Genomic DNA, 25,254 nt, shown 5'->3' with positions numbered 1-25,254 from the left:
TTACGGGATTCTTAAACTAAAAGAACTTAAGAAATCCTATTGACGGCCTAACTACCCCGATCCACTCCACTATGGACTGAATTGACTCAGTTTCAACTCGTGCAACGCATCGCTGGACTGATATACCGCCACATCCAGCCCCATGCTCCGAGCAATGCCGTGATTCCAGTAAACAAAATAAGAGCGCCATATTGAGTTCCAAATCCAGATCCAGGTTCTTGATCATGGGAGTCACCGATTGAACCTTGTCGAATCAATACGGAACTGAGAGGTCCACTAATAACATTTCCAATTCCCCTGCCCCCAGCAAGCAGGCCAAACACCAACCCCGTTTCCATCGAGGAAGAAGAGTCACTTTTGATTTTCGTAATGATGCCCGACCAGGTAGAACTAAATCCACCGGCAAAGAAACCATAGAATATCGAAAAGACGGTAAGCAAAGCTAAAGCCGTCTGTGATGGACCATCATCTGAAGACGATGCCATTCCCCAAAAGAGGAATACAGACAACGCTGATCCTAAAGATGAGAGGAGTAGGATGTTAGTGACAGCGAAGCGGTCGCAAAGCATTCCTAGTGTAATGCCACCGACTACAGCGGTGGCGTTGAAGAGCGAAACGAGCATAGTCCCCATGGCCGGGGGCAGCCCGATTGTACTTGTTGAGTAGGTTGGAAGATAAGTTGTTGGTAAGAAGTAGCCGAAGCTCTGGATGATGTTGCCAACTTGGAGCATCCAAAAGGTGCCCAGTTTGAGGAACCCTAGATCGAGACGACGAGCTGATGCTGAAGGCGAGACTGGAATCCGAGGCTTCATGAATGGCAGCGATAGAAGTGTCGAGATCAACTTTGTTTGCGGGTAAGTATTCATATTGAAGGGGTTTCCGATGTCAAGTCAATAAAGTAAGGGAACATCTTACCGTGATGACTGTCCAAGCTCTGAGTGTTGTGCTCGAACCGAATCGTACCAAACAGCTCGCTGCAACAAAAGGCAGTACTACCCCCGTAATACTTTTCGCAGCCCACATAGTTCCCAGCGCAAGACCTTTTCTCCGGACGAACCATTGATCCAAGTAGAGAGACGACGGACTGAAGAGTAGACCATTACCAATGGCACACATCACACCCTGTGTCGCGATCAAGTGCCATACGTTTTCCGAGAAGGACGAGAGCAGAGACCCTATGACCGTGATAACGAGCCCTGCTGGAGCGCAGTAGGTTTGCAGTCGGGGATACCGAGTCAGCAGAGTAAAGGTAATGGGCGAAAGAAGATAGAGCAGGCCCTAGAAAATGGATAAGACACAGGCCATAATATCGCTCGGTGGGTTTGGCATACGGTTGAGGTGGTGCCCACGGTAGCCAAGTCACTCTTGTTACCCTTGAGGACATTATGAGTGGTGTAGTATTCTTGGAAGACTCCGAAGACCGAGGAGAAGCCTAGAATTCCTGTATTAGTGAGTGCCAGTCTTGAGACTGGGTACATCGCCCACCCCAGACTGGTAGCTGAATCAAACAGCAGGATGCGAGCATCAGCCAAGCTGCCCGACCACCATCTGCTGGAAGCAAAGTGGGCTGTTCGATCTCGGTGGTTATATCATCTCCGGACTGGGGTGATCGGATCTCGTGTAGGGAGACAGACTCTCGGTCGGAAGCATTCATGGTGGAATACCTATCTCAGAGTTCGCTGGGATGATGAAGAGGACAAGAGAATCCAAGATCCAAGAAATAGCCGGGCACTCCCTTGAATGCTCGTGCGCATGTTTTCCCATTCTGGTTGATCCCTGGATGATCTGGTTGGCTCATCTTGCAGCTGGGCCTATGACGACGCAACGGACTTCGTGCCGACGCGAAAATGGAGCTTATTGCAGCCCCGATGCTGCATCTGATAGGGCGACATCTACCTATCGGAGGTTACAAAATCAGAATCCTGACTTGGAATTTCGCACTTCTTCCCTTAGACATAAAGTGGAATGGTAGATTGTCAGTCCATTCAATGATCCATAAAATAATATATGATTGTAACTAAAACATCTTTGGTTCAGTCTCGTGGTCACAGAACAGAAAATCGAAAAGCCCGGTGGTATGCAGGCAAGTAGGTCGAGCTCGCAGTCGAAACCTTCAGAGATAGAGTCCACACATCGCGATAATAACCAGATTGGATTCCTCCGAGGGGTTGGCGTCGCCCACGAATCCCATATAACCGTTCTCAACTTGTGCCATCGCGACAGGAGTCGAATCCTTAAGAACAGTCCAAGCCGGCGGTTGCTCATCAGACATTGCGTCCTCGTCATGCTCCTGCTTGCGCTTAATGATATGCTGCAGACGATACCAGGCAGCATCTCCGACATTCGTCAAATGGACCGCTTTTGCAAAGTGCGTGGCGGGCAGAAGATCAGTGATTTCCTTGGGAAGAAAATCAGAGTTCAGGTTGGACTGAAAGAGGTCGAATGTATCGTACTCCCAAGCAAGACCGGCCCTTGAGAAGAACGTACGAAAATGTTCTGCCCGAAGTCGACAGCTGAAGTCTCCCATGCAAATTGCGGTTCCTCCATTTCGCATGTAACGAATAACGGCACTCCACACGGTTGAGTATCTTGGTGTTGCAAGGGCGTCGTCAGTAATGATCACAGCTTTGGGGTTCTCCCCAAGCGCACGCATAGCAGGAATCGGTTTGTTGGTTTGCTCGAGAGAGGCAACCTGAAGTACCCGAGACACCAGATATCTGTACTTCCGATAGAATCCAGGGTGGGGATTCAGCGAGATGAAAAGTATTCGTGAGTTCGACTCTGTGGACATGATTGGCTGCGCTAGAAAGAGTGGTGTCAATGGCCGGGGCCAGAGATGAAAGAAGTGAGAGATACCTGAGTTGGAGAGAGGGGTTCGAATGTCGAGATACCAAAGCGCGGGGTTGGAGTATCAGAAGTGAAGGTGGAGAGGAGCATTACAGGGAATGACAAAGAAAATGACAGTGAAGATGGATGAAGAGGGAAGATGAAGAGAAAGAAGAGAAGAGAGAAGAGGAAGAGAAGAGGAGGAGGGAGAAGGGAGAAGGGAAGGAGCGAGGGTCATTGCAATGACAGTGAATGAAGGCGAGGAAGGCACAACCAAGGACTTCACTTTTTGGCCACGCCAGTTGGTACCTTCACTTACCAGCATATACGTACCGGCATATATCACCAGCAGATATCTACCATCTGTCACGCAAAGTAGGTGAGTCAAACGGTAAAAGTTGCCAATAATTGGATGAGTAGGGTAGCCACGATCAACCCAGTGTTTCTCCCAGGGTAGCAGCGTCACAAAGTTACTAGTCTTTGCAATCAAAATTTGAACACAGACTATAATAATGTGTAAATACTAGTAGCTTTAGAATACCTATAAACTACAATTAGGACCAGGAAGTACTTATTTGGCGCTGGTATCAGTATACCGGTAGTACCTAGGTATATATAGCTTTCTTGAGGGGGTCGCAGAGCCTCATCGGAAATACTATCTAGCCTTGTTCTAATTTCGAGACGCTGCCGCCCTGTGAGAAAGAAACACTGGGTCGAAATATTCTTTCCAAACCGAAAGAGGCATATTCACCCTACCTTCTCCCGCAGATTCGGCATGCTCCGGTACAAATGCAGTAAGACTGTCTGGTTGGGGATTTGGTGTGAGGAAGGATCGAACTTGGATTACATGGAACTCAGCCAATCTATTGAAGTTGCCATCAGTATACAGGATGAGCGCCTTTGCTGTATCCGAATCCAGTATTGGGATTGGCTGTAGATCAAGACATATCATTTTGTTACATGCTGCATCTCACGGCTCGCCCCAGGAGGCAGATAGCTAGACCGGCGAAATAGAATGGAGTGAAATCAACTACTTTCTTCAGATTTGTATATTCTTTAGGCGGTGAGAAATTGAGGTTGGACGAGTTATTTTGGCCTTGTTGTAGTAAGACGAGGTTTGCCACCGGCACAAATGCCGTGGTGGGCCCGAGGTCGCGCAATGACTGCGATCAATGAGCGATCGGGAAATGAACACGACCCCATCTCTTGACCACTACCCAACGAACGCAAACACTTGGCCGTTTTCGCCATCGTTATTCATCAACGCCCATGCAAGTTGTATTTGGACCTGTGAGCGTGAGCTAGTCCAGATATTCCCTCTCCCACCATGGCTCCAAGGTCCGAGTCTGCCGCCATGGCGCTTCGCGAATCGTTCGGTGACAGGAAGATCCCCGAGATTTCGCGGAAAATCACCGCATGTGTTTCCTGTCGCAAATTAAAGGTTGGATGTACCTCTAAGTCTGTGTATTACATCCAATGATCGAACTAATGTCAAGGTTTGAACACTACTAGATTAAATGTCATATGAATAATGATAGACCGCCGTGTACCCGCTGTAAAACGCGCGGCAACCCATGCACAGTGAACAAGAGTCTACAAACCCTTTTAGAAGGTGATGCTTCGTATGTCATCAGCTGGTTTTCCACCAAGCGAAATTATCAAGAGATTAATCATCTAACTGATTGAGATAGTTGGAAAGAGCAAATGGAAGACCGAATGGCCAAGCTGGAAGCACATATCCTTAGCACTGCAGTCGACTCATCATCACAACCGCCTGATACGACCCGCGGACATATTATGGATAACCCCGCAGACCCGTCTCAAATCGTCACATTGAATCTTTCCTGCAGTCTCGGGGCATTCCCCGCATCTTCAATGATCGATTTCACATTAACAGACCCTCGAGGCACATCTCAACAATGCCCAGATCTTATGTCACGCCAAATAATACCACAAGAAGCCGCAGAAAGTCTCTTCTCATTCTATAAACAGAACATGGACTCTTTTGCCTACAATGTTCTCGCCGATGCTGATTCTCTGGCCTCCATTTCGCAAAGGTCGCCACTTTTAACAATTTCTATCTGCACAGTTGCGGCTTTCTGCTCCGGGTCCCCGCACTATCGAGCTCTGTTCGATCACTTGAAGAGTGAAGTATCCGGCAAAGTGTTTTCTAACAACCATGAATTCGATGATGTGCGAGCTCTTTGCATCGGCGCGTTGTGGCTCAATGACATTTCCACGGCTTTAAATTCACTGGGTATGCTGGTGATCAAGAAGCAGAGAGAGAAGGGGAGCGCTACTATGGAAAATCCAACTAACAAAACCGTTCCAGCCGTACGAATCGCAACCGAACTAAATCTCCACCGCTGCATCACCAAAATGCCCCACAAGAAACGAGCCTGCTACGACCGGACCCGATTATATTTCCTCGTATATCTGTGTGACCACCACTGCTCCTTGAGCCACGGCAAACCACCCCTAACACGAGATTTCCACTCCCTGAAAAGCCCACGCGATTTCCTCAGAACAGAACTTTCATCCCCATCCGACTTGAAATTAATCAGCCAGGTCGAATTATGGTCGATCAGCAATCGAGTCTTCGACATGTTTGGCGCAGACGTCGATAACTGTGTTACTAGCCAACGATTAAATGAGATTCCTGCTCTAAGTGAGGCTTATGAGCAGTGGTATCGTGATTGGCTCGGTATCTTGACTTTTGTCGAGGGCTCGGGCGAAGAGCCATTCACTCGTCATGTTTTTGATTTTTATTATTATTCGGCGAAGTTATATCTCTTCTCTCATATTTTTCGTGGCCAGGCAACTGACGACTCGGTGGAAGGAAATTCTTCCTTTTCAAATCAAGCTAACAATGGTGCCGAAGACTTTGCCGATGCTGCGTTGAAAACTGCCCTTTCGATTATTTGTCTTATCACAAAAGAGGAGGGTGGTTTGCAAAATTTACCCTACTATATCAGAACGGTCACTGCTTTTGCTTGCGTTTGTCTCGTGAAAGCGTCTAGCCAAAGCGAATTAATCACCTGCGATATGGATGCGGATGATGTTTCAACACACTTACGTGAACTTGTTCGGGTTCTTCAAGCCGCTGCTTCTGGGGATCAATCCGGTCATGGTCATCCATTGCAGGGTATCGCAGAAAGTCTGGGAAGTATTTTGACGGGGGAAACTGAATTGCACGATAATGGACCGTTGAATGGAGTTTTTGGATTTGATGATTTTGCTCTTGAAGGACTTGACATGCTGTCGGGGGATTTTGAGCAAACGCCGTCAACTCCTTCATTTGGGACAGAATGAACTTGAAGTGGCGTGACATACTAGTTCAAAGGATACCTAGGTATACCAGCACTATTTGTGATGATCCTCAATAGTAATAATGCATCATATAATGAAATTTAAACAACCTGACAGCTTGAAATGACCTAAAAGACCCACCAAGTACTCAACACCCTAGTAATTCAAAACAAGATCAAAAATATCAAAATTCCTCCACTTCTTAGACGCAATCCCATCAACATCCCCAAAACAAACAGGCGTAGATTTCAACAACGGAATCCTCTGCTCCGACAACCCCCCCATGCGATCTCAGCCTCAACCCGCCCAACTGCGAAAGATCATGCTCATCCGCCCGACTACCAACAACAAACCCTTTCTTCGAAACAACAACAAAATCCCCCTCCCGATCCCGGGGCATCTCAAACAAAGCCGCAGCATCATCACCGGTAAGCGCAACCTCGACCTCTGGCAATTTCCGACATTCTGCCACGATTTCCTCAATTTGGAGCTGGTCTGATGTATTCCCGAGACCGCGGAGATAGACTCGAACAAATCCACCCAATGCACCATGATGTTTAACAAAGGGATCAGAAATAGGACAAATAACTCTAGCCCGGGCATCTGGCCACCCTTTGTGTAAGAAATCTTCAAGAAAGAGGACATTCGGATTTCCATCTTCGGCCGACTTATCGCTCATCCCATGGTCACCGGTTACAGCGACGACGGCGCCAAGATTGACGAATTCACCGAGTCGGGAATCAATAGCGGCCATGAACTGATTGGCCTCGACTGACCGAGGTGCGTATTTATGCTGGATATAATCCGATAATGTGAGGTAGAAGAAATCCGCCCTCCCCTCTGACAGAAGTTTCACGCCTGCGTCGAGGACGAATAGTGATAAGGCACCGGAATACTGCGCCGGTGTGGACTGACCGAGCCAGCGTTCGACGTCTTCGATTCCGTTTTCGGAGAGGGTGCTTTCATTCGCGCATTGTGCTGAGAAACAAATCGACGATTTTGAAGGCGAGAGGCCATGGTTGATGATCCTTCTTAGTTTATCTTTTGCTGTGATTGCAGCAATGCGAACGCCTGCGTCGGCGAGTTTTGCTAGGATCGTGGTACCGTGCATGGTTGAGTCGTCGACGACCATGTGCTCTTCCCCGGTTTCTTTGTCCAGGTAATAGTTTCCTGAAACGCCGTGGATGCTGGTTGGTGCGCCGGTGATGATTGAGAGGTTGTTTGGATTGGTCAATGATGGCATGGCGCATTCTGCCGTGATGTGGAAGCCGGATTGAAGGAATGAGGCCAGGTTTGGTAAGATGCCGTCTTCAATTCCTGCTTTCAGGTATTCGGGGTCGAAGCCATCGATGCAGACTACCACTGTTGGGCGTTGGGGCAAGTGGTATGTTCGTCCGTGGAGTTGGACGGATGGGGTTTGCGGGGAAGACTCGGACATTTTGGATTGCAGCGGATGATCTTCGATTTGTTGAATGCTTAGGGGTGTTCAAAGAGAAGGAGTAATATGTCCCTTTAACCTGGATGGACTGTTGCTGTGTTTTTATACATCACTTCGCGGTTTAGATGCCGCGACGGCAAGAAGGCCGCTCTACCGGACCAATCAAGTGGGTCGGTGGCATACTATTGGAACGTCCAATTGAATACCCTGTCGACCCTGGACCACGACAAACCGGAATAAATGTCATCAATTACTGGTACAATAGTGACCGCTATTGCCTTCCATGATGAAACAACATATAAAAGCTATTTGAACCCAAGGAGGTCACCTTCGTCGCTAACCTAGAATAAGTTCGTAGTATATTTTTAAAGATAGTAAGTTCTGCAATTGAATGATAGTATGTCACGATTATTAGTAGAACTCAAGTATACTGTACATCAATGTACTATTGTCACGGGCCATGAATACCCCGCTCGATATCGCATCAACTCAATCAACTTGAACCTAACCACTACTTCAAACTATCCCGGACCCACTCATATTTGGGGCTTTCAACTCTCTAACAGGAAGATACAATAAGTACTGCTACAATGCCCCAAACCACAACTATATTGAATCTCCCAAATGAAATTCTACGCATGATAGCCGATGGGATGTTCCCGCCGAGTCCTACATCTAGTGAAGAGTATATGGATATGATCCAGGCTGAGGCTGATACGTACATGAACAGTCCTGGGCCTTCTGATTAAACATTGTTCGATAAGTTCAAAAGGTATGAAGGGCTAATTAAAACGAGAAAAGCACCTTGCTATCGAGATTTACCTAACGTATTGAGATATTTCCCACCACTATAAGTATAGCAAATTGACGATACAATAGCTCAGGCTCTCAAGATCCATATCAGCCTTCTTTGTCTTTATTATCTACACCTTTCATCTTCGTCCTCCATCCCGTATGCCTTAACACCATGTGACCGGGATTTGAAAGTATGCTTCGCTGTTTCTGGCATGGGAGCCCGAGTCGATGCTGGCCGCTACTATACCCGTCATCATCAAGTATACATGTAACTAGGAACAGCCCCAACTGAGACTCCTATTATACAAGAGAAAACCAAGTGAAAGTGACTATCGCTATATTGTTCATACAAGCTATCTGTACCTCGAATGGGTAAGCCATATCGAAGGAGAGAAGAAGAAAAAATTGGTAGTAGAGTAATCTCACAAATCATAAAGATCAGCGCTGCTCGCTAGCAGCTATACTGTCGAAGGTTTCCTTAACCTTAATTCAACCGATTCCTGGTATTTCCGTATCCATAATCCAATTCCTGTATCGCGCCGCTGTACGCCATTCGGAAGCCAAAAGTAAAAAAAGAGAAAAAAAAAAACCAGAGAAGACCGTCACACACACAGTCCGAGAAACGCCTTTGGTACCCAGCAAAAACAGAAAGAAGAGAGTTTCCAATCAAGTCACACGAGAAGAAAGATTTTTGGGGGGTCGTAAACATAAAAGTCGAAGGTCGGGGAACGACCAACAACGCCGTAATTACCACGCACAAAAAAAGGGGAGAAAAAGATGTCACGAAGAGATGGAGGGGATGTGTGAATGGCTCGATTCTGGCGCATCCTTCATCTTTACATCTGGCGACTCCAATGGCTCAATCTTGCTGTCAGGGGATGCTTTGGTTGGGGTCTGCATGCCATCCGCACTGATTGTGGGTCCTGATTCAGGTGTGGTCGGTGATTGTTGTGGGGCGGACAAGGCGACGGACTGTGTCTGGGACTTTTCCGAGGTTGGAGTCGCCATGGTGCGTTTTTGAATGAGATAATCACCGAGACTGAGCTTTTTCTTCGCGGGGGTCGGAGTCGGCACACTGAAGCTAGGCAGTTGTGCACTAGTTTGCGGAGATGTAGAGTCTGAAGCGCTAGGCGAAACAAGACTTGGGTTGGAAGTAGAGCCAGGGCTGGCCACAGAAGCGATCAGTGGGGCGTTTGGTGGAGGCATAGAAATTCGAAGACTTCCTTGTTCTGCCAAAAAGGTTCCAGGGATGCGAGAATTGTGTGCAGCGGTAGACGGCCACGGGGGAGGAATTATGGGCCTGCTGATGTCTCGACCGGTGGAAGGCGATTCTGGCTCCGAGGCCGCGGACACATCTTGCATCTCGACATCGCCGGATACAGGCGGTGCCTCTGTTTGCTGAGAGCGGTCCGAATCGACCACCGGCATATGAATCTTGTCTTGGGTTATTACCGGGGATCGGATGAAAGCAGGGGATCGAGGAACAGAGGGCGAGGAAGCGCGCCCCACACTATCGGACCCGGCAGAAGATAATTGTTGACGAGCGGTTTCTTCAGACCGGAGACGATCCATACTGAAACGTTTCAAAAGTCGCACCGTCATGGGTATATAGAGGGAACGTTGACGCGGAGGTGACGGATCCGAGACCGAAGGCTCTTCAGGCTCATCCATGTCGACCTGGACCGACGCATCGACATAGGCCGGGCGTTGGGTAGCCTGTGCTGGCGTGTTGGGGCCTGACGCCTTGCGTGGTGAACCAGAGCGACCAATTGACGAGGCAACTGGCGATAGGGCTGTTGTCGGAGAGCGAGATAGGCTCCCGGTCTTGAGATGAAGACCCTTGACTGATTTCTGCGAGCTGGAGTACCCTACCTGAGTGGAGGTTGAAGAAACAGCAGCGGGCGAGTGCACCGATGTGCCGCCGCTCACACGTTTCTTTTTCTTCTGTGCCGTGGGGCGCTGGCCATTTTCCAATTGTTGGAACATCTTTTCAGCGTCTGCGATCTTGCGCCGCTCTCGACTAGACAATTCATGAAGATGAGAGGTGGATGGGCTCATGTCACGACTTTGGGGTTGCTCTCGCGCTGAGCCAGACGTGGAGCGACTATCGGCGGCCGCATCGTCGTCTTCTGGATGCTTAGTTGTCTCGCTACCAGCACGGCTGAGGGAAACAGGGTCGGTATCTTGTGGAGATGCCGTAGACTTTGTCTTCGCTTTCTTCCGCTTGCCGTTGGGTTGCTTCGCACCAGTTTCTAATAGTTTCGGGTGTCGACGGCGATCAATTTTCGCGAGCAGACATCCCTGCGAGTTTCCGCATGCACATCCACCGAAATTTGCGAGGGTGTTACTGAGGCAGGTGGAAGCTGCTTCTGTGGCACTGTCATCAGACTCCTGCTTGACAAGACCATTGGACGCCTCAAACAACGGGGCATCCAGATACCACATGATGGTAATCTCAGAGTTCGGTGGGATGTAATCCTTCGCGACAAAGCAAAAGTGATACTCGACGTCATTGGTGATGTAAATCTTCATCGTAACGTTCGGACGGCATGATCGGCGAGTGTATCGGAGGACACTGCCTTCGTGTCGGCTGTCGATGTAGAGAGGGAGGTGAGAGCTGAAGAAAACAAAGGGTTCTGGGTGGCGCAACTCTTGCCATCGATTATTCGGATCAAGGCAGTACTCGTCAAACATGCCCACCTTGCCGGTGAGCTCTCCAAGAATCGAGTCCTTTTCTACCCCGTCTTGGGTCTTGACAATCTTCCACATCGGATTCCGGCCACCGAGGTCGATGGTGGGATCTGTGATTGTATCGGTCGTCAAGGTAGGCCACTGTGATCGGTCGAGGGGTGCATCGGACATGTTGAAAGTATCCGCTGTTGGACGACGATTGGAGACTCGCGCCAAAGCGTCTGGATCCTTCACCCACGATGCCATGTCACCGACTAGGCTCACATTCACAAATAGATTACTGTTCCGGTCTTCGTGTTCATCGTCACGGTCATAGAGGTGGAGGAATTCGTTCGAGTACAAAGGAATGGAGGGGGCAAAGGTTTTAGTAGGACTCGAAGCAACGGAAGTGGAGGATCGCCTTTTGCGAGATTCGGGAAGGAGGGCTGGGGCGCCTGGGATGGCACTGATGGATGCGGATGAGCGGTGCGAGACCTTGGCTTTCTTGGCCGGGGGCTGTTCGCGGGCCCCTGATTCGCTTCGCTGGTGGTCTAATCCATTCACTTCACCATCCTTACCCTTCTTCCTTTGAGTTTTGGAGCCTGGACGCTTTTTCCGGTCGCCGCCCTCGCTTTGATCCTTGTTTCGTCGCTGACGCTGACGCTCTGTGGCACGGCGACCGTCGAGAACGCGAGGTTCACAGTCGACACAGTTGTGCACGTCCGGTACCCGCTTGTCCGGGTAATAGCAGCTGATATGCTGCCACGTCTCGCACCGTTCGCAGAAGACCGTGCTTCCATCATCTTCCTCAAAGGAGCAGATGCATTTGATGGTGTACGGCTCTTCCTCGTCGGGAGCGACCGAGTCAGAAATCGCGCCATTAGCGATGGGAGAACCCGGAGGAGCGGGGACCGGATACGAATCCGTGGTGGCGTGCGTGATGGCGAGGGAGGAGGTATCTGTCATAGTACGACAGATTACCCCCTCTCAAATGGCGACAAAATGAAATATGAGGGTATGATGCCGGGGTGAATCCGTCACCATTCAAAGAACATGTCAACGAGCCCAGCACGAAGATGAAATTCAGTCGTGGACGAGTGCTGGGGGATGTTCAGACGCGTTCGAGTCAACGTGGAGACAGACGACAGACGACAGATTTCAAGCAGGGGACTCAGTGGCAAGAACGACTCCAATGTTGACTATAGAGATAGAAGGAACGTCTGCACAGATCTGAGGGATCCTTGATGATGGGACTCGGGTCCTGTAGGATGGTAGAGGGTGGGTGTAAAATCCTGGCCAGTTGCGCTCAACCTGTGCCTACAAGGGTAGCGGCGGGAGGGGAGGCAGGGTCGACTCGAGAAGAACGGTAATGGGTTGTTCAGAACACGGCGATTCAAGATCGAGATGGGAATCGGTTGCGATTTGCGTTGGAAGGTCGATTAGGGGAGGGTGAGAACGGTTGGAGGCGATTTGAGGGTCCAGTCGAAGATGGGAAAAGGGTGAGTGACCGGGTCGCACGGGGAGAAGAAGTGAGGGAAGAAGAAATGATAGGGGCGAGGAAGAGAATGGATGGCGTAGAAAGTTAAGGAATGGGGAGGATCCGAGAAGGAGGAGGACGCGCAAGGAAAAGGGAGAGGGAAAAAGAGGGTGGATCGAGAGAGCCTGGAAGGAGGAGGAGAGAGAGAGAGAGGCTGCAGGCCTAAGGCAGCGAATGGGCCCCGAACCAGCAGGAGCGAATCGGGCCTAGCGCGAGGAAGTCGCGCCTGCGACCGACGAGTGAGTGAGCCAAGGGGAGAAGGAGGGGGGGACCCAGGAGAGGGAGAGAGACTCGACCCGAAAACGAGCTAGCGAGAAAAAAAAAACCTGGTCAGTGGCATTAAGCCCGAGACCAGCGAAAGGGTGCGTGGCAGTGGTAGTAGGGGCGTGGCATTGGTATTAGCAGTGGCAGTGGCAGTGGCATGGTGTGTCCAGTGTACCCTGTGCTAGTCCTGGTTAGGACTAGCGTGGCAGACCCAAGGTGGAGTGGAAAACGCCCCCGGTCACGGGAACCACATGGGGAAGGGGGAAGGGATCAACTGGAAAGAGGGGAGTCGGGTGAGCATCTAGATCATTAGTAGAGTTGTTCAAATGGAAGACACAAAAATCATTCCTGGTCTCCCGTGAGATGTTGGCCCGAGCAACGGGTTCGGCCGAACATTTCCGGGATGCCATGCAGGTCGGGGCAGTGTGACTGCTGCTGCCATTCGATCCATCTGCGACCGGAAGAAAAGATGCAGTGGTCTAGCATCGCGAGCAGAGACATCTTCTTGTCTTCGAGGAAAGCAGACAATAGTCTAAAAAAAATCACCTCCCGATGATGAGAAAGCGAGGGGGAAAAAGAGAGGGTGGACGAGAGAGGGGAGAATAAAGAGAAGAAACAAAGGAAAGAAAATAAATGGGCCATCTCATCTCCCGTCAGGTGGTCAAATAACCCATTCAAGAATGAATAGAAAGAGATCCAGGAGATGGAGGAGGAGACTCAGCAGGTGTTAGCCAGATAAAACCCATCAAAGAGGTATATATTTCCCTCATAATAGAGGACGTGAGGTTGGGGGAAGGTGAGGAATGATGTTAGAAGAGAGAACACCCAAGGTGTATACAAAGGGAAACGGGAAACGTAGGTGCAAGAAAAGATCCATGGGAAAGGGAGATCGCCCGGGAGTGAAAGGCCAAATGGGGCAGAAGCGTGGCGCTGAAAGATTTGGTCGGGGGAGAAGAGGGGGAGAGCAAAAAGTCATTGGGCTTCCCCCCCCAGGGCCCTGGCGGGTTTTTTTTTGCCCATCAGGCGAAGAAAAAAAAAAGTGTAACGACGGCGGCACGGCCCTGAAGGAACCACTCGGGAACGGCCAGTACCATGGAGAACTGCGAACCTATCAAGCTCCCGAGCCTGGTGGAGTGTCCAGATCGGAGAGAGATATCCCTTAGAGAAAGGAGTTCACACACGAAAGGGGGAAGGGGAGGGGGGCGGCGGATGATATGAGTCCCCTGTGATTTGGCGGCCTTTTTTTTCGCCACTATAGAGAGGCCGTAGGTGCGACAGAAACAGGGCTAATCAAAGCCAACCGTTAGTCGATCATGAGGCGGAAATGAGTATCGATACTGTACTCCGTACGGCCCACATGGGATCCGCTTTCTTTCGTCCTTGCTGACACGACGGCGGCCGTGAATCAAACCAACCCAAGACCTACTCACAAGAAGGTTACTCAGTAATAGGATGCTGTAGACTCGGAGTAGTTGTGTTAGCCAGTTGAGAGTTTGCTAGAAGAAGGATCATAACTCCAGGGCTCACTTCGTGTGAGGAGTTGTTGGGCTCCAGCTCCAGAGCGGGAACTATCGTAACGCAGGCGACAGGCCCGACCTATTTAGGGCTGATGGTCAATCGATGAGACCAACCATCGATGAAACTCCATTGGCCCGATGCATGTCATGGTCAGTCTCGATGGGGAAGCATCAGCGTCGAGGTCTTGGAGAGGCGTTGGAAGAGGAAAGTGACGGAATGGGAGAGAAAGAGTGACGCGATGGCTGAGGTTGTTGGACAACTGCCTAGTTGGCTATTGGAGGAGGCCGAAAAATACCGAATCAAAATAATCAAAATAATGCTAAAAACCACTAAAAATAAAATCGCAGAGACAATACAATACATACACGAGTGCCTGAGAATAAAATATACAGGTCTCCCGAAAGGCTTACAGACAGTCTCAACTTGCATCGCCGCTAAAGGGCCAGTGACACATCCTAGTCTGACGCAACAACCACCCTCCAGCACCCAAATCAGACTTGTTACATACAACTCTCAAGCCTCTACTGCTATCGACCACACCTGCTCCAGCTCGATAGTTTCAGGTGTTGTGGCAGGCTGCCCCTGCTGTATGTGGAACGCACCCGTGGGACCCTCCGGCGCATCCTTGTCGATGGGCACCTCTTTGGCCTTAGACCGATACGGGACCATGGTTTGAAATCGATGGCCCAAATAGATGGCTCCAAATGCTGGAATACTAAAATAGGCGGCCACAAGTCTCGACGCTCTTGACCCAGGCTGAGGGCCTGCTGGGCCTCCAACTAGCCCGTTGGCGAGCAGCATTATGGCGCTCAGCATGAAGCCTATGTATGTTCCCATGGGTTGAACAGAAAAGCGATAGGTGTCACTCTGTCCCCGTTTATGAAGGTGGTGACGAAAACGACGGTAGGTCACGCAAGATACCATCCAGGAAAGGTACCCGCAGCTGTTGACAAAGACGAGGAAGTATGTCAACACCGTGGAGCTCGAGATCGCGACGGACATGAAGGCGAGCAAGGTAAACAGTGCAGTGACTATAGTCGCCACATAAGGTACACCCCATTGATTTCGGGTACTGAACGTCTTGGGGGCGTGGCCGAGCTCAGACAACGCTACTAGCGTGCGCGTGGAGTAATGCAAGAATGACCGACCAGAGGCCACCGAGGAAAGGAAAATCGCGACGGTTGCTGTTACTGGAAGAATGCGTATCTTCGCGGTATTGATCCCGATGACAAACGGAGAGAGACCACCGCCAGCTTTGTTGTTGCTCAACAGAGGCTCATTGTAGGGGGCCATCACACCCATGGCCAAAGAACTCAGTATATAAGGAAATGCGGTGGTCACAACATCGTAGACGACCGTTCTGGGAAGCACAGATCGAATGTTCGGGTCCGCTGAACCCCCGATTTCCATGTCACTGGCCGAGACTGGAGTTTCGGCTCGATGGACGATCAGTTCTGGTGCGAAAGTGAAAGCAGCCGAGCTGTGCAGGAGGCATTGCAGTAGGCCGAAAAGCTTTCCCAGTGAGCCTCGAGCTAGGTATTCATTCATAGCACCTGGCTTTCTCCAGTACTGAAATCCCCATTTATCATGACCGGTGGCACCTCCCATGCCGATTGACAAAGACAGTACAAGGAGACAAATCATTGTGCCGATTTTGATTCTGGTGAAGAGTTGTTCAGTGCCGCGAAAGGTGCGCTCAGGAAGAAAATTGAAGCCGACAATGACGCTAGTGATGATGAACAATCGGATCGCGACTGTCGAGCCAGGCTTCCATAGGCCGAGGTTTACCATCGCGGTCGTAGTTTCATAAGGGACGAGAAGAGCCAGGCTATACCAACGAAGGGTAGCAGTGGCGAGGCCAAGACTGGATGGGAGATATCGAAAGCCATTGGCAACCATTGAGCCATGTCGAGAAGGTGAATAAATGGCGACCTCGGCGACAGTTGTGGCCATGAGATAGGTTAGGAGTGATAGGAATACATAGGAGATGAGCAGCGAAGCTGGGCCGCCGATAGCTAGGGCTTGGCCAGCGCCTATGAACAACCCCGTTCCAAGAGTTGGGCCGACAGCCATGGCAGACCTGAGTAGTGATATTTACGGCCTGAAGGAGTGAAGGCCATCAGTGTCGAAAGGAAGTCGGGCGACGTTCGAATTCTTCATCAAAAAGTGATTTCGCGGAGAAGAGTCGCCCCTGCCCAAACTTCAAGTTGCGTCAGCGTTGGCGGCCCAGCCCCGGATCGTATACTACCGTGACCCCTATCAGAAAATAAATTTGGAAACATGGAAGTGATAAATAAAGTAGTTTGAGTCAATTAAAACACAAGGGTATCATTTCTCCTATGCACCAATTCGATCATAGGGATGAACAAATGGCTAGGAGGAGTTTGGTTGGACACAAGTTCGAGCGGAGGTTATAAGAGGGGACAAGAGTTTAGGACACAACCATTCACAAACAAATTATTGTATTGCCATGTCTGTCTCGGCAAATTCAAGCCATTCTCCGGACAGTGATTTCTTCCAAAACCGAACCGCACCATCGTCGCCAGCAGACATCAACGAATCACCTGTTTGAGAGATACGATTAGAAATTATAGGGTAGCCGGGAAAAAATGTTACTCACCAGCAAAGGAGAATTCAACCTGCCAAACATCAAGATGATTGCTTTCGATACAGGCCACTTGCTTGAATGAGTGACGGAACTGGGAATCACCACTAGCCTGCCGGTTGGACGCAGAAGGGGGTCCACGACTAGCCAAGGCAGAGCTGATTCCGGATTGAGACGTGGCTCGATTTTCCGAAGATTGTTGCTGCTGACGTCGTTCGGCCTTGCGGGAATTGACGGTTTGAGATGTCTGGTTGGTAGGTATGGTGAATACTTCAAAGATGCGAACCAATCCATCTTTGCCTCCGCTAGCAATGAGATCATAACCTCGGACCGATCCGTTAGCCCAAGAAATATCTCTCACAAGTCCCCCATGTCCATTCAGTTCGATAGCGTGGTAGAACCGACGGTTTGCATCCGTGCGATAGATCTTCACCGAGTCCATGGCTGCAACGACCAGTGATAAACTCTTGCGATCAGTTTCTGGTGAGATTGTGTGTGTGATATCACTTGGGTCATGGTGGAATTGAATTCTGAAGCTTGTTTCTTCTCCGCGCTCAGGCGGAGGGCATACGCGGAACTGGTCTAGGTGTTGCCAGTCTGCCAAACTGTCCGGACTGGTGGGCTCCAAGATCATCAAGTAGCCATCTCGTGTGATGACAGCCATCCATGATTCCAGATCAATGTTGCGAAAGTCCATCGATACAAAGGGGTGTCGTTGAGGCGCTGTCATCCGAAAGATGGATCTAAACCGTCGGCCCGAGTTGGGTGGCTGCGTCACATCCTCTTGCCATATCTTGAGCTTCATGTCCTCACCCACACTTCCAATATGTTGGCCAGTAAAAGGGCCGTTCCAAACTGCCTGTTGAAATAAGTCAGCTTGGGAGAGTCCGGTAGCTCGACGGTATATTCTCTTTGTGCCCTTACATCACGGATCTCTGCATCATGAGCTCGCCAGGTATCCGTCAGCTGCCATTGACCATCTTTCAGGTCCCAGACCTTCATACGTTGATCCGTCGACGCCGTCACGATCCGGTTTCCATAGAAGTTGAACTTGGTCACGGACACAAGGTCCCGGTGGCCAGCATCGAAGTCGGCAAAGCCGCCCGCCGTCTCCGGATGCTCCACACTCCCCATTGAGACGATGTACTTTAGCTTCACCCAAGGGGTTCCAGGTTTAATCCGGTGTTTGGCCAATGATGCGCTTCACCCACACATCTGCATGCTATGTTATGAAACAGACGTGTCTCAGCGTTTCCTGTGGCCTTCCATTCTCGGCCGCGATCATCACGGGGCCAGTGCCAGTCAGCGGTGAATAGCGGCAGAACCCGATAAGCTTATCGCATAGTTTGCCGGCGTCGGCGATGAAGATGCCAGCTTGCGTAAGCTCTCTCCCTCGTTTGTGCCTGTCTTTAATTTCTTTCGCGAAATAATCTTGTCGGAATTGAGTCTTCAGACCCTGGCGAGGGCTGCTCAATTCACGCTCGATATGCATGCTTCAGATACACTTTCTCGCACGGAGACCTGGCGTCTCTTGCTTCTTGCGGGAGCTGGGCTCGGCATCCTAGTCAACACCTTCCAAGGTGATGGCGCGCCATTGATTGCCTCTGGCAGTCTTGCAGTCATTGCTTTTGCGATAACATACAGCATGATTCGATGGCTTGGGCCGGTATTCATTAAGGCGGGTCTGAAAGGAAAAGATATGGCAAAACCAAGGAGACCTGAAATGTAAGTACTCCCCGCAGGCGTGTGTTTTGGCTGCCGAAGCCGACCTGGCATAGAATGAAGACTGATGTTTGGATCTAGACCAGAAACAATGGGAGCGGTGTGCGCTGTTATCTACCTGCTATCGCTTATTGTATTCATCCCCTTTGCCTTTTACAAGGACATTGTGGCTGCCACTTCGGGTGGTGGAAATCGAGACGTAGTGATTGAAGATCAACACATCGAAACCGGACGTTACCTACACAGATTTCCTCATGGGAAGGTGAGTAAATTTTCCCTGTCGTTATGCAAATGAGTGGGATCATTGGGCTAATTGTTTCGTGTGACAGCTCGCATCATACCTGTCGGGGCTTCTATCCCTGCAGACTATCATTATTCTAGGCATTGGAGACGACCTGCTTGACATTCGCTGGAGACACAAAGTCCTCATTCCAGCATTTGCATCAATCCCAATGCTCATTGTGTACTTTGTTGATTTTGGCGTGACACAAGTCGTCGTGCCGGTCCCGCTGCAACGATACCTGGGTGATTTTATTGACCTCGGGTCCTCGTACTACATGTACATGGCGGCCATCGCGATTTTTTGCCCCAACGCCATCAACATGCTGGCAGGTATCAATGGCATTGAGGTAGCCCAGTCGCTCGTTATTGCAGTTCTCCTGCTTTTCAATGATGCGATGTACCTCGCGCCCGTCACGCCATACCCTCATCCGGCTACCGACTCCCACTTGTTCTCGATCTATTTCTTGCTTCCATTTATTGGAGTTTCAGCGGCACTCCTGTGCCACAACTGGTATCCTTCCAAGGTATTTGTAGGTGATACCTACTGTTACCTTGCGGGCATGGTCTTCGCCGTTGTCGGTATATTGGGACATTTCAGTAAGACGTTATTATTACTATTTGTCCCACAGATCTTCAACTTTTTATACTCCACGCCGCAACTATTCCACCTTATTCCTTGCCCGCGACACCGACTTCCAAAATTCAATGCATCCACTGGGTTATTGGATGCCTCGGTAACTGAGTGGGCTGTTCCTCCCGCGCCCTTGATCGCCACTGCGCTAGATCTTCTCCATATATTACGACTGGCGCGGGTGACTAAGGATGAAAATGGCCAAATAGTCGAGTCGACAAACCTGACCCTCCTCAATCTTTGGCTACAGTGGATGGGTCCCATGAGAGAGGATCGACTTGCCTGGCACATGGTTGCTGTTCAGACTTTCTGTGGGGCGGTTGGGCTCTTTGTCCGACATCGATTGGCCTTGCTTGTCTTCGATCATGACAATCGAATGTTTCAATATCTCATGTAGTCCATTGCTCTGGGCCTATGTGGGCGGTGCTCCGGCCACGCGCGGACGCCAACCATTCAATGTACATACTTTCACAGTTTAAGAGCCGAATTATACAGACATTTTATTTCTAGCACACCTTGATCACATCTTGATCGCACTCTATGTACAAAGCATGTCGTTTTACCTTCGAATGCACTATTCATTATGGGACACATCTCGCAGCGCCCGTGTTTCCCGCTCAATCTTCTTGTCCCCGAAGGCGTGTCCGATTTGCTTCACGACAAACCAGGAAGGGACAAGAGCAATACCCCACAGGCCAAAATTTAGGTAAGGATTTCCCACAGCAGCCATTATAGAAATACTGCTTAGACCATACTAAAATGGTGTGTTAGTTTCTCGTGTTAGGCAAAGAAGCATAGGGAGGGGGTTAAAAATCATACGCTAACAGCTTGTGCAGCAGACTCTGTTCCGCGCAATAATCCTGCAATCCGAATAATCTCTTCTTGTTCATCTGCCAGATTCCCAACCAAGAAGAATCTGTTAAATCGTCAGTAAATGGTTGAGAATCACCTTCGGCATCCTTTTCGACACAACTTACAGATACATGTAATTCAGCTGGAAGCCAGCAACCCAGAAGAGGAACAAGGCAAAGGCTTTTCCGAAGCCAGGGTCAAGCCAGTCATAAGCGGGATTTGTTTTGTTGAACTCGGTGGTGTTGACCGTGGCCCAGATCCAACACATTCCCTGCCAACCGACCACAAAGAAGAATGCAGCCCGAGTTCGAGTCTTGAGTGAGATAGATTTGGTGTCGAGGAATGCACCCAGAAGATTGCCAATTGTAAGGGCGATTATTCCCGAGAGGAATGATCCAAGAGCCCTTGCGCGTACAGAAAACCACAGACCCTCGTATGAGAACATAACTGCCTCCGTGTATACTGCTTGGCAGATAAATGGGACGATGAGCAGAAACTTGCGGCTGATAAAAAGCTTCACCATTGCCTTGAGCTCATATCCCACACTGTTGGTGACCTGAAGCTTAACAGGAATGCCGTCCTTTCTTTGAACTTGCGACGGTTTGTTTAATAAAAACCCAGCAAATGGACCCAGGGCCTGCAAGACAATGAAAATGATATACACAGCGTAAGAGACACTGCCTGTCGTCGCACGCTTGGCGTTGATACCCAAGCTGATAGCACCGCCAAGTATTTGTCCCCCGACGCGAAAACTGAGCCAGAACCCCAGAAAGCGGCCTTGGTTATAGGGTTCCGGGTAGGAAAGAGCGATTGCTGCCTCTGCCATCCAGAATATTCCTGCGGAAATACCACATAATGCTGCTCCAAGGATGACAAGCCACTCCTGGCCGAATCGGTTGTTCAGATACAGCCCAGCCGCATAGGGTGCATATCCCATCGTGCCTACAATCAAAGTCCACTTTATACCGATAAAACGGACAACGACACTGGATAGAAAGCAGGAGACCACCATAAGTCCGAATGTCAATGCATTTGCTGCGTTGACCAGATATGGCTCCTCTTCACCTCCGCCGCCCAAAGAGTTCATAGCACCCCAGATACCTGGGGCAAGAAAATTACAAACTCCGAGAATGAGGGCATTGTAAAATGTAGATCGGTACCATTTTACTGTTCAAAGTTAGCAAGATCGCTCGATGGTGAACCCTTTCCTTTGCATACACACCCTTCTGGTTCGTGACGGTCGGAGGATTAGAAGAGTCATGACTGAGCTCCGCATCTGTTGGCGAAGCGCTCTTCTCAAAATCTGACATTGTGGAGGAGATGTACTGCTCAAAAGTCACGACAGCTGGCAAACAACTTTAAAAAAGGGCTTTTACAACATTATATAGCGACTTTCATATGATAAGTGATTGGTTCATTCGTCTAACGGAAACATGACATTTCGTGCTATGGCAACATCGGGACCTTGCCATTCTTGTGACTAGCTTAAATATTTCAAGCGCCTATCTTCATGAGAAGCTGTCTCAGGGCCTGGGGAATGTTGTGGTTTGGGGTACCGATTACGTGCTCGCACGAACGCACATCACGTTTAAGAACGGCTGCGGAGATTCAGTCCAGATTCGTGGGGAGGCTAATTTCTTATTTAAGATTTCTTTGGGAGACTCTTCGATCTCTATGGCTTGAACCTCCCGGCCGAGAAATTCTGAAGTACATCTCATTCGATGTTTCTGCATAGTGGTAGGTTGATCAGGGGCTCATCGGAATGATGTAGGCCATGCCGTATTAGTTAATACAGCTTGTGATTCTTTGACGCCGTCTGCTGATAATTTCCCCAGACTTCCTGTATCGATGAATACTTCATAGTCCAAGACTTTATTTACTTATTGTATATAATGAACGTAGAGGCTGCGGTTTGGTCCGACAAGGAGGTGAGTTAGGTATCCAGTTATTACCTCATTAACTTGGAAAAGTTCCCCTGCTTTGATTACCCCGGCCGTACAGCATATGTAGTATCGTTGTAGAGCTTACACGGCGAAGAATATCTGATAAAATAATATTGAATGGTCACGGTAACCAAATTTGCCTTATGTACTCCATACATACTTCCCAGCTCCCAGGCGTGGCGGAGGGATTCAAACCTTTGTAGGGATTCGTCATCGTCGCCCCGAATCACATCAGATCGAAGCAACAAGGCACCTTCACGGCCCAAGAAGTTCTGAGATGCCTAGATTGTGTATCAACTTTGAAAGATGGTAGAGAAAAACATCCTTCCTCTTTTTTAAATATGCCACACTGTAAACTTCCCCCTAGAACAGCCCTCGTCGAATATCCTTTTCTATTCCCTCGGTCATCCTATATCCCTGGTCGACAACAATGGGTACTTCACAAAAGCAACCCCTATTAGATCTGATCTACGATTCCCCTCCCCCGGGCTGCCAACGAGAGGTCATCATCACGCCATTTTAGCCCCGCCATGAGCAATGGACAACTGGGGAGACTGACACCGGATAGGTTGTAAGTCCCAGACGTAAGACGTGATACTCCAGTCCGGACCATTTCGCCTTCCCAGGACCCAGGGCCCAGCGGAGGCTTTTGATAATTATACGTGCTTCGAGCTAGTATTGATATCAATGCCCCGCCGCTGACCAATTTATTGAGCGTGCTCATCCTCTCGGCATTTCTCGCCCGAGAAAAATACATACATGTAGTCACGGACAAATTATAGATTTTCTCATGTCTGGAACTACCATTCGTTTTCTTTTCATTTAGTCGGTGATCTTGAGTATGGCACTGCTGGCCCCAAATATCATGTCAACCACTACCACTTTCCTTCAGCTCGGAGAGCTCGAACAAAAATCTAAATCCTTCCATCGTTGTACATCTTCCAGTAATGCCAGTGCATTCCAGCGATCGACACAAGAGGGGAAGACTCCGGTTCCAAAGCCTCTAGAGATGACGCAGCAAGTGCTTCTTCTCAAGGGTGTTAAAGAACAATACACATTGGTGAACGACCACAATATTCCTTCCATCTTACACCCTGGGGAGATATTGGTCAAGGTAAGCCATCACCGGTCTGGTCTGAGCTTGCATGAAATCAATTAGTCTGACTTTTTGTTGGCAGGTTCTTGCCATCGGCCTCAACCCGATCGACTGGAAAGCACCGTACGTTCGGATCACTGTTCCCGCTTTACGATTTACTAATTTAACCTTCTCTCAGTGCATTCAATTTCGGGATTCCTAGTCTACCATGGATTAATGGACGCGATTTGGCTGGGCTTGTTCTTCAAGTACCCGAAAAATCACGACTGCGTGTAGGCGACATTGTTCTGGTACCCTCAACAGACTACCGTGATATCAGGAAAGCAGCGTTCCAAGAATATGCCATTGCAACAGACTTCAACGCCGCACGAATCCCATCCTCGACCTCGATCAGTGCGTCCGCCTCTCTTGGTGTTGCTTTTGTTGCATCTGCTCTTGCTTTGGGTGTTTCACTTGGACTAGACTTCTCGCTCTTCACAAAATCGCCTGGGCCGAATCTGGTGAATGTTGTCGACCAGCTTGTTAAAAACAGCATTCCTGCCGACATTTTGAATGAGTGTTTTGCTTCATCGGATCGGCCTCAACGGGGTGATTGGGTTGCCATGTGGGGAGGTGAGATAATCCCCTCTCTGCTGCAACTTGATATTTAATGCTAATTAATGCCCAGCCTCAACGACTACTGGTTTAATCACGCTCCAATTAGCAAAGCTTGCTGGTCTGCGCGTAATCTGCGTCGCCGATGTGGCCCGACATGGAACTAAGCTTTTGCAGCTCGGCGCAGATCTGCTAGTAGATCGACAAGACACCGAGCGCGCAGTCGAGATTATTCGAGGTGTTACAGGTGGTAAATTAAGATATGCAATTGACATCGTTGGAAAAGAGACGGCAACTCTCCTTGAAAGAACGTTAGAGACATCAGGCCAGTCCCATCTACTGGGGTTGACAGGTCTACCCAAAGAGCGAAATCCCGGGATCCGATATCATACCGTGCCGATTAAACTTTTCCATGAGGCTCCCGCTGTCGGTGAGAGTCTGGTGTGTTGGTTGGAGAGTTTGCTGCAGGATGGTACATTGAGTTTACCGGATATTGTTCGTGCTGAAGGAGGGCTGGACGGCATTAATGCGGCGCTGGAGACGCTGCGGGATGGATCGGTTTCAGGTAAAAGGATCGTGGTAGATCTCGGTGCTCATTCATGATCTATAGACCGCTCCAGGGCTGTTTCGACATAATGTCTTGAAATGAATTGGGTTGGGCTTTGGCATTTCGGTTATAATTCTAGACATTCAAATTCTTTTATATAGATGCATTAAAAATCATGAAATGTTATATGACCAAAACCCGGGATTGAAGCTCGCAGCTGGGTATCAACAATTAATCTACTACTTAGTAGCACTAGTAGTCAGATTCCAGGATTAATATTTCGGGGTTCCAGGGAAGTTTAGGAGTGTTGATTAAATTTCAGGTTCACTGGCAACTTCCAACTTGAACTTTTCGTGACAGCTCGAGGATACTAGGAGATAGATATACCAGCATGAATGTATTATATATATTCGAACTTGAAGCCTGATTCGGAGGTTTCCAGTTAACTCCGAGCTAATATTAATGCTATATTAGTAAATCAGTTAAGACCCACTCGTACAAGCAGTGATTGAACTAGTAGTGCTAGTGAATAATCAAGGTGTCCCGCACTGCAACCCCTCTTCCCCGTATGTGCTTCTACTACCTTGGACGCCCCTCGGCACGATCGGACACGGCATCCGTGGCC

General features: G+C 49.4%; 10 protein-coding genes across 10 annotated transcripts; 3 read left to right on the top strand and 7 right to left on the bottom strand.

The window, feature by feature from the left end:
• Nucleotides 1-92: 92 nt before the first annotated feature.
• Nucleotides 93-866, bottom strand: N7481_011342 (putative MFS monocarboxylate transporter; the record flags this gene model as incomplete). Its single annotated transcript, XM_057270561.1, has 1 exon — nt 93-866. One exon carries the CDS (start codon nt 864-866, stop codon nt 93-95), a length of 774 nt encoding a protein of 257 aa, XP_057117735.1.
• A 1,247-nt stretch (nt 867-2,113) lies between these two features.
• N7481_011341 (uncharacterized protein) lies at nt 2,114-2,791 on the bottom strand (the record flags this gene model as incomplete). The annotated part of the gene is made up of 1 exon (XM_057270560.1): nt 2,114-2,791. One exon carries the CDS (start codon nt 2,789-2,791, stop codon nt 2,114-2,116), a length of 678 nt encoding a protein of 225 aa, XP_057117734.1.
• A 1,362-nt stretch (nt 2,792-4,153) lies between these two features.
• On the top strand, nt 4,154-6,138 carry N7481_011340 (fungal specific transcription factor domain-containing protein; the record flags this gene model as incomplete). The annotated part of the gene is made up of 2 exons (XM_057270559.1): nt 4,154-4,284; nt 4,518-6,138. 2 exons carry the CDS (start codon nt 4,154-4,156, stop codon nt 6,136-6,138), a joined length of 1,752 nt encoding a protein of 583 aa, XP_057117733.1.
• A 214-nt stretch (nt 6,139-6,352) lies between these two features.
• On the bottom strand, nt 6,353-7,573 carry N7481_011339 (uncharacterized protein; the record flags this gene model as incomplete). Its single annotated transcript, XM_057270558.1, has 1 exon — nt 6,353-7,573. The coding sequence occupies one exon, from the start codon at nt 7,571-7,573 to the stop codon at nt 6,353-6,355; it is 1,221 nt and encodes a 406-aa protein (XP_057117732.1).
• Nucleotides 7,574-9,148: 1,575 nt separating this feature from the next.
• On the bottom strand, nt 9,149-12,004 carry N7481_011338 (putative PHD finger and SET domain protein; the record flags this gene model as incomplete). The annotated part of the gene is made up of 1 exon (XM_057270557.1): nt 9,149-12,004. One exon carries the CDS (start codon nt 12,002-12,004, stop codon nt 9,149-9,151), a length of 2,856 nt encoding a protein of 951 aa, XP_057117731.1.
• A 2,866-nt stretch (nt 12,005-14,870) lies between these two features.
• N7481_011337 (putative proline permease) lies at nt 14,871-16,430 on the bottom strand (the record flags this gene model as incomplete). Its single annotated transcript, XM_057270556.1, has 1 exon — nt 14,871-16,430. The coding sequence occupies one exon, from the start codon at nt 16,428-16,430 to the stop codon at nt 14,871-14,873; it is 1,560 nt and encodes a 519-aa protein (XP_057117730.1).
• A 384-nt stretch (nt 16,431-16,814) lies between these two features.
• N7481_011336 (putative nuclear pore protein (SEH1)) lies at nt 16,815-18,096 on the bottom strand (the record flags this gene model as incomplete). Its single annotated transcript, XM_057270555.1, has 3 exons — nt 16,815-16,921; nt 16,978-17,821; nt 17,887-18,096. The coding sequence occupies 3 exons, from the start codon at nt 18,094-18,096 to the stop codon at nt 16,815-16,817; spliced, it is 1,161 nt and encodes a 386-aa protein (XP_057117729.1).
• Nucleotides 18,097-18,448: 352 nt separating this feature from the next.
• Nucleotides 18,449-19,994, top strand: N7481_011335 (UDP-N-acetylglucosamine--dolichyl-phosphate N-acetylglucosaminephosphotransferase; the record flags this gene model as incomplete). The annotated part of the gene is made up of 3 exons (XM_057270554.1): nt 18,449-18,687; nt 18,766-18,946; nt 19,014-19,994. The coding sequence occupies 3 exons, from the start codon at nt 18,449-18,451 to the stop codon at nt 19,992-19,994; spliced, it is 1,401 nt and encodes a 466-aa protein (XP_057117728.1).
• Nucleotides 19,995-20,171: 177 nt separating this feature from the next.
• On the bottom strand, nt 20,172-21,759 carry N7481_011334 (DUF895 domain membrane protein; the record flags this gene model as incomplete). The annotated part of the gene is made up of 4 exons (XM_057270553.1): nt 20,172-20,351; nt 20,417-20,513; nt 20,575-21,616; nt 21,672-21,759. The coding sequence occupies 4 exons, from the start codon at nt 21,757-21,759 to the stop codon at nt 20,172-20,174; spliced, it is 1,407 nt and encodes a 468-aa protein (XP_057117727.1).
• A 1,474-nt stretch (nt 21,760-23,233) lies between these two features.
• On the top strand, nt 23,234-24,685 carry N7481_011333 (zinc-binding alcohol dehydrogenase family protein; the record flags this gene model as incomplete). Its single annotated transcript, XM_057270552.1, has 4 exons — nt 23,234-23,506; nt 23,571-23,611; nt 23,667-24,100; nt 24,156-24,685. 4 exons carry the CDS (start codon nt 23,234-23,236, stop codon nt 24,683-24,685), a joined length of 1,278 nt encoding a protein of 425 aa, XP_057117726.1.
• Nucleotides 24,686-25,254: the final 569 nt, after the last annotated feature.

Source organism: Penicillium waksmanii (genome assembly GCF_028829765.1).
Source record: "Penicillium waksmanii strain IBT 27052 chromosome Unknown utg000009l:1.0-4314994.0:1.0-4318279.0, whole genome shotgun sequence".
NCBI classification, from domain to species: domain Eukaryota; kingdom Fungi; phylum Ascomycota; class Eurotiomycetes; order Eurotiales; family Aspergillaceae; genus Penicillium; species Penicillium waksmanii.
The sequence above is the reverse complement of the archived record's forward strand: the minus strand, read 5'-3'. Positions and strand labels throughout refer to the sequence as shown.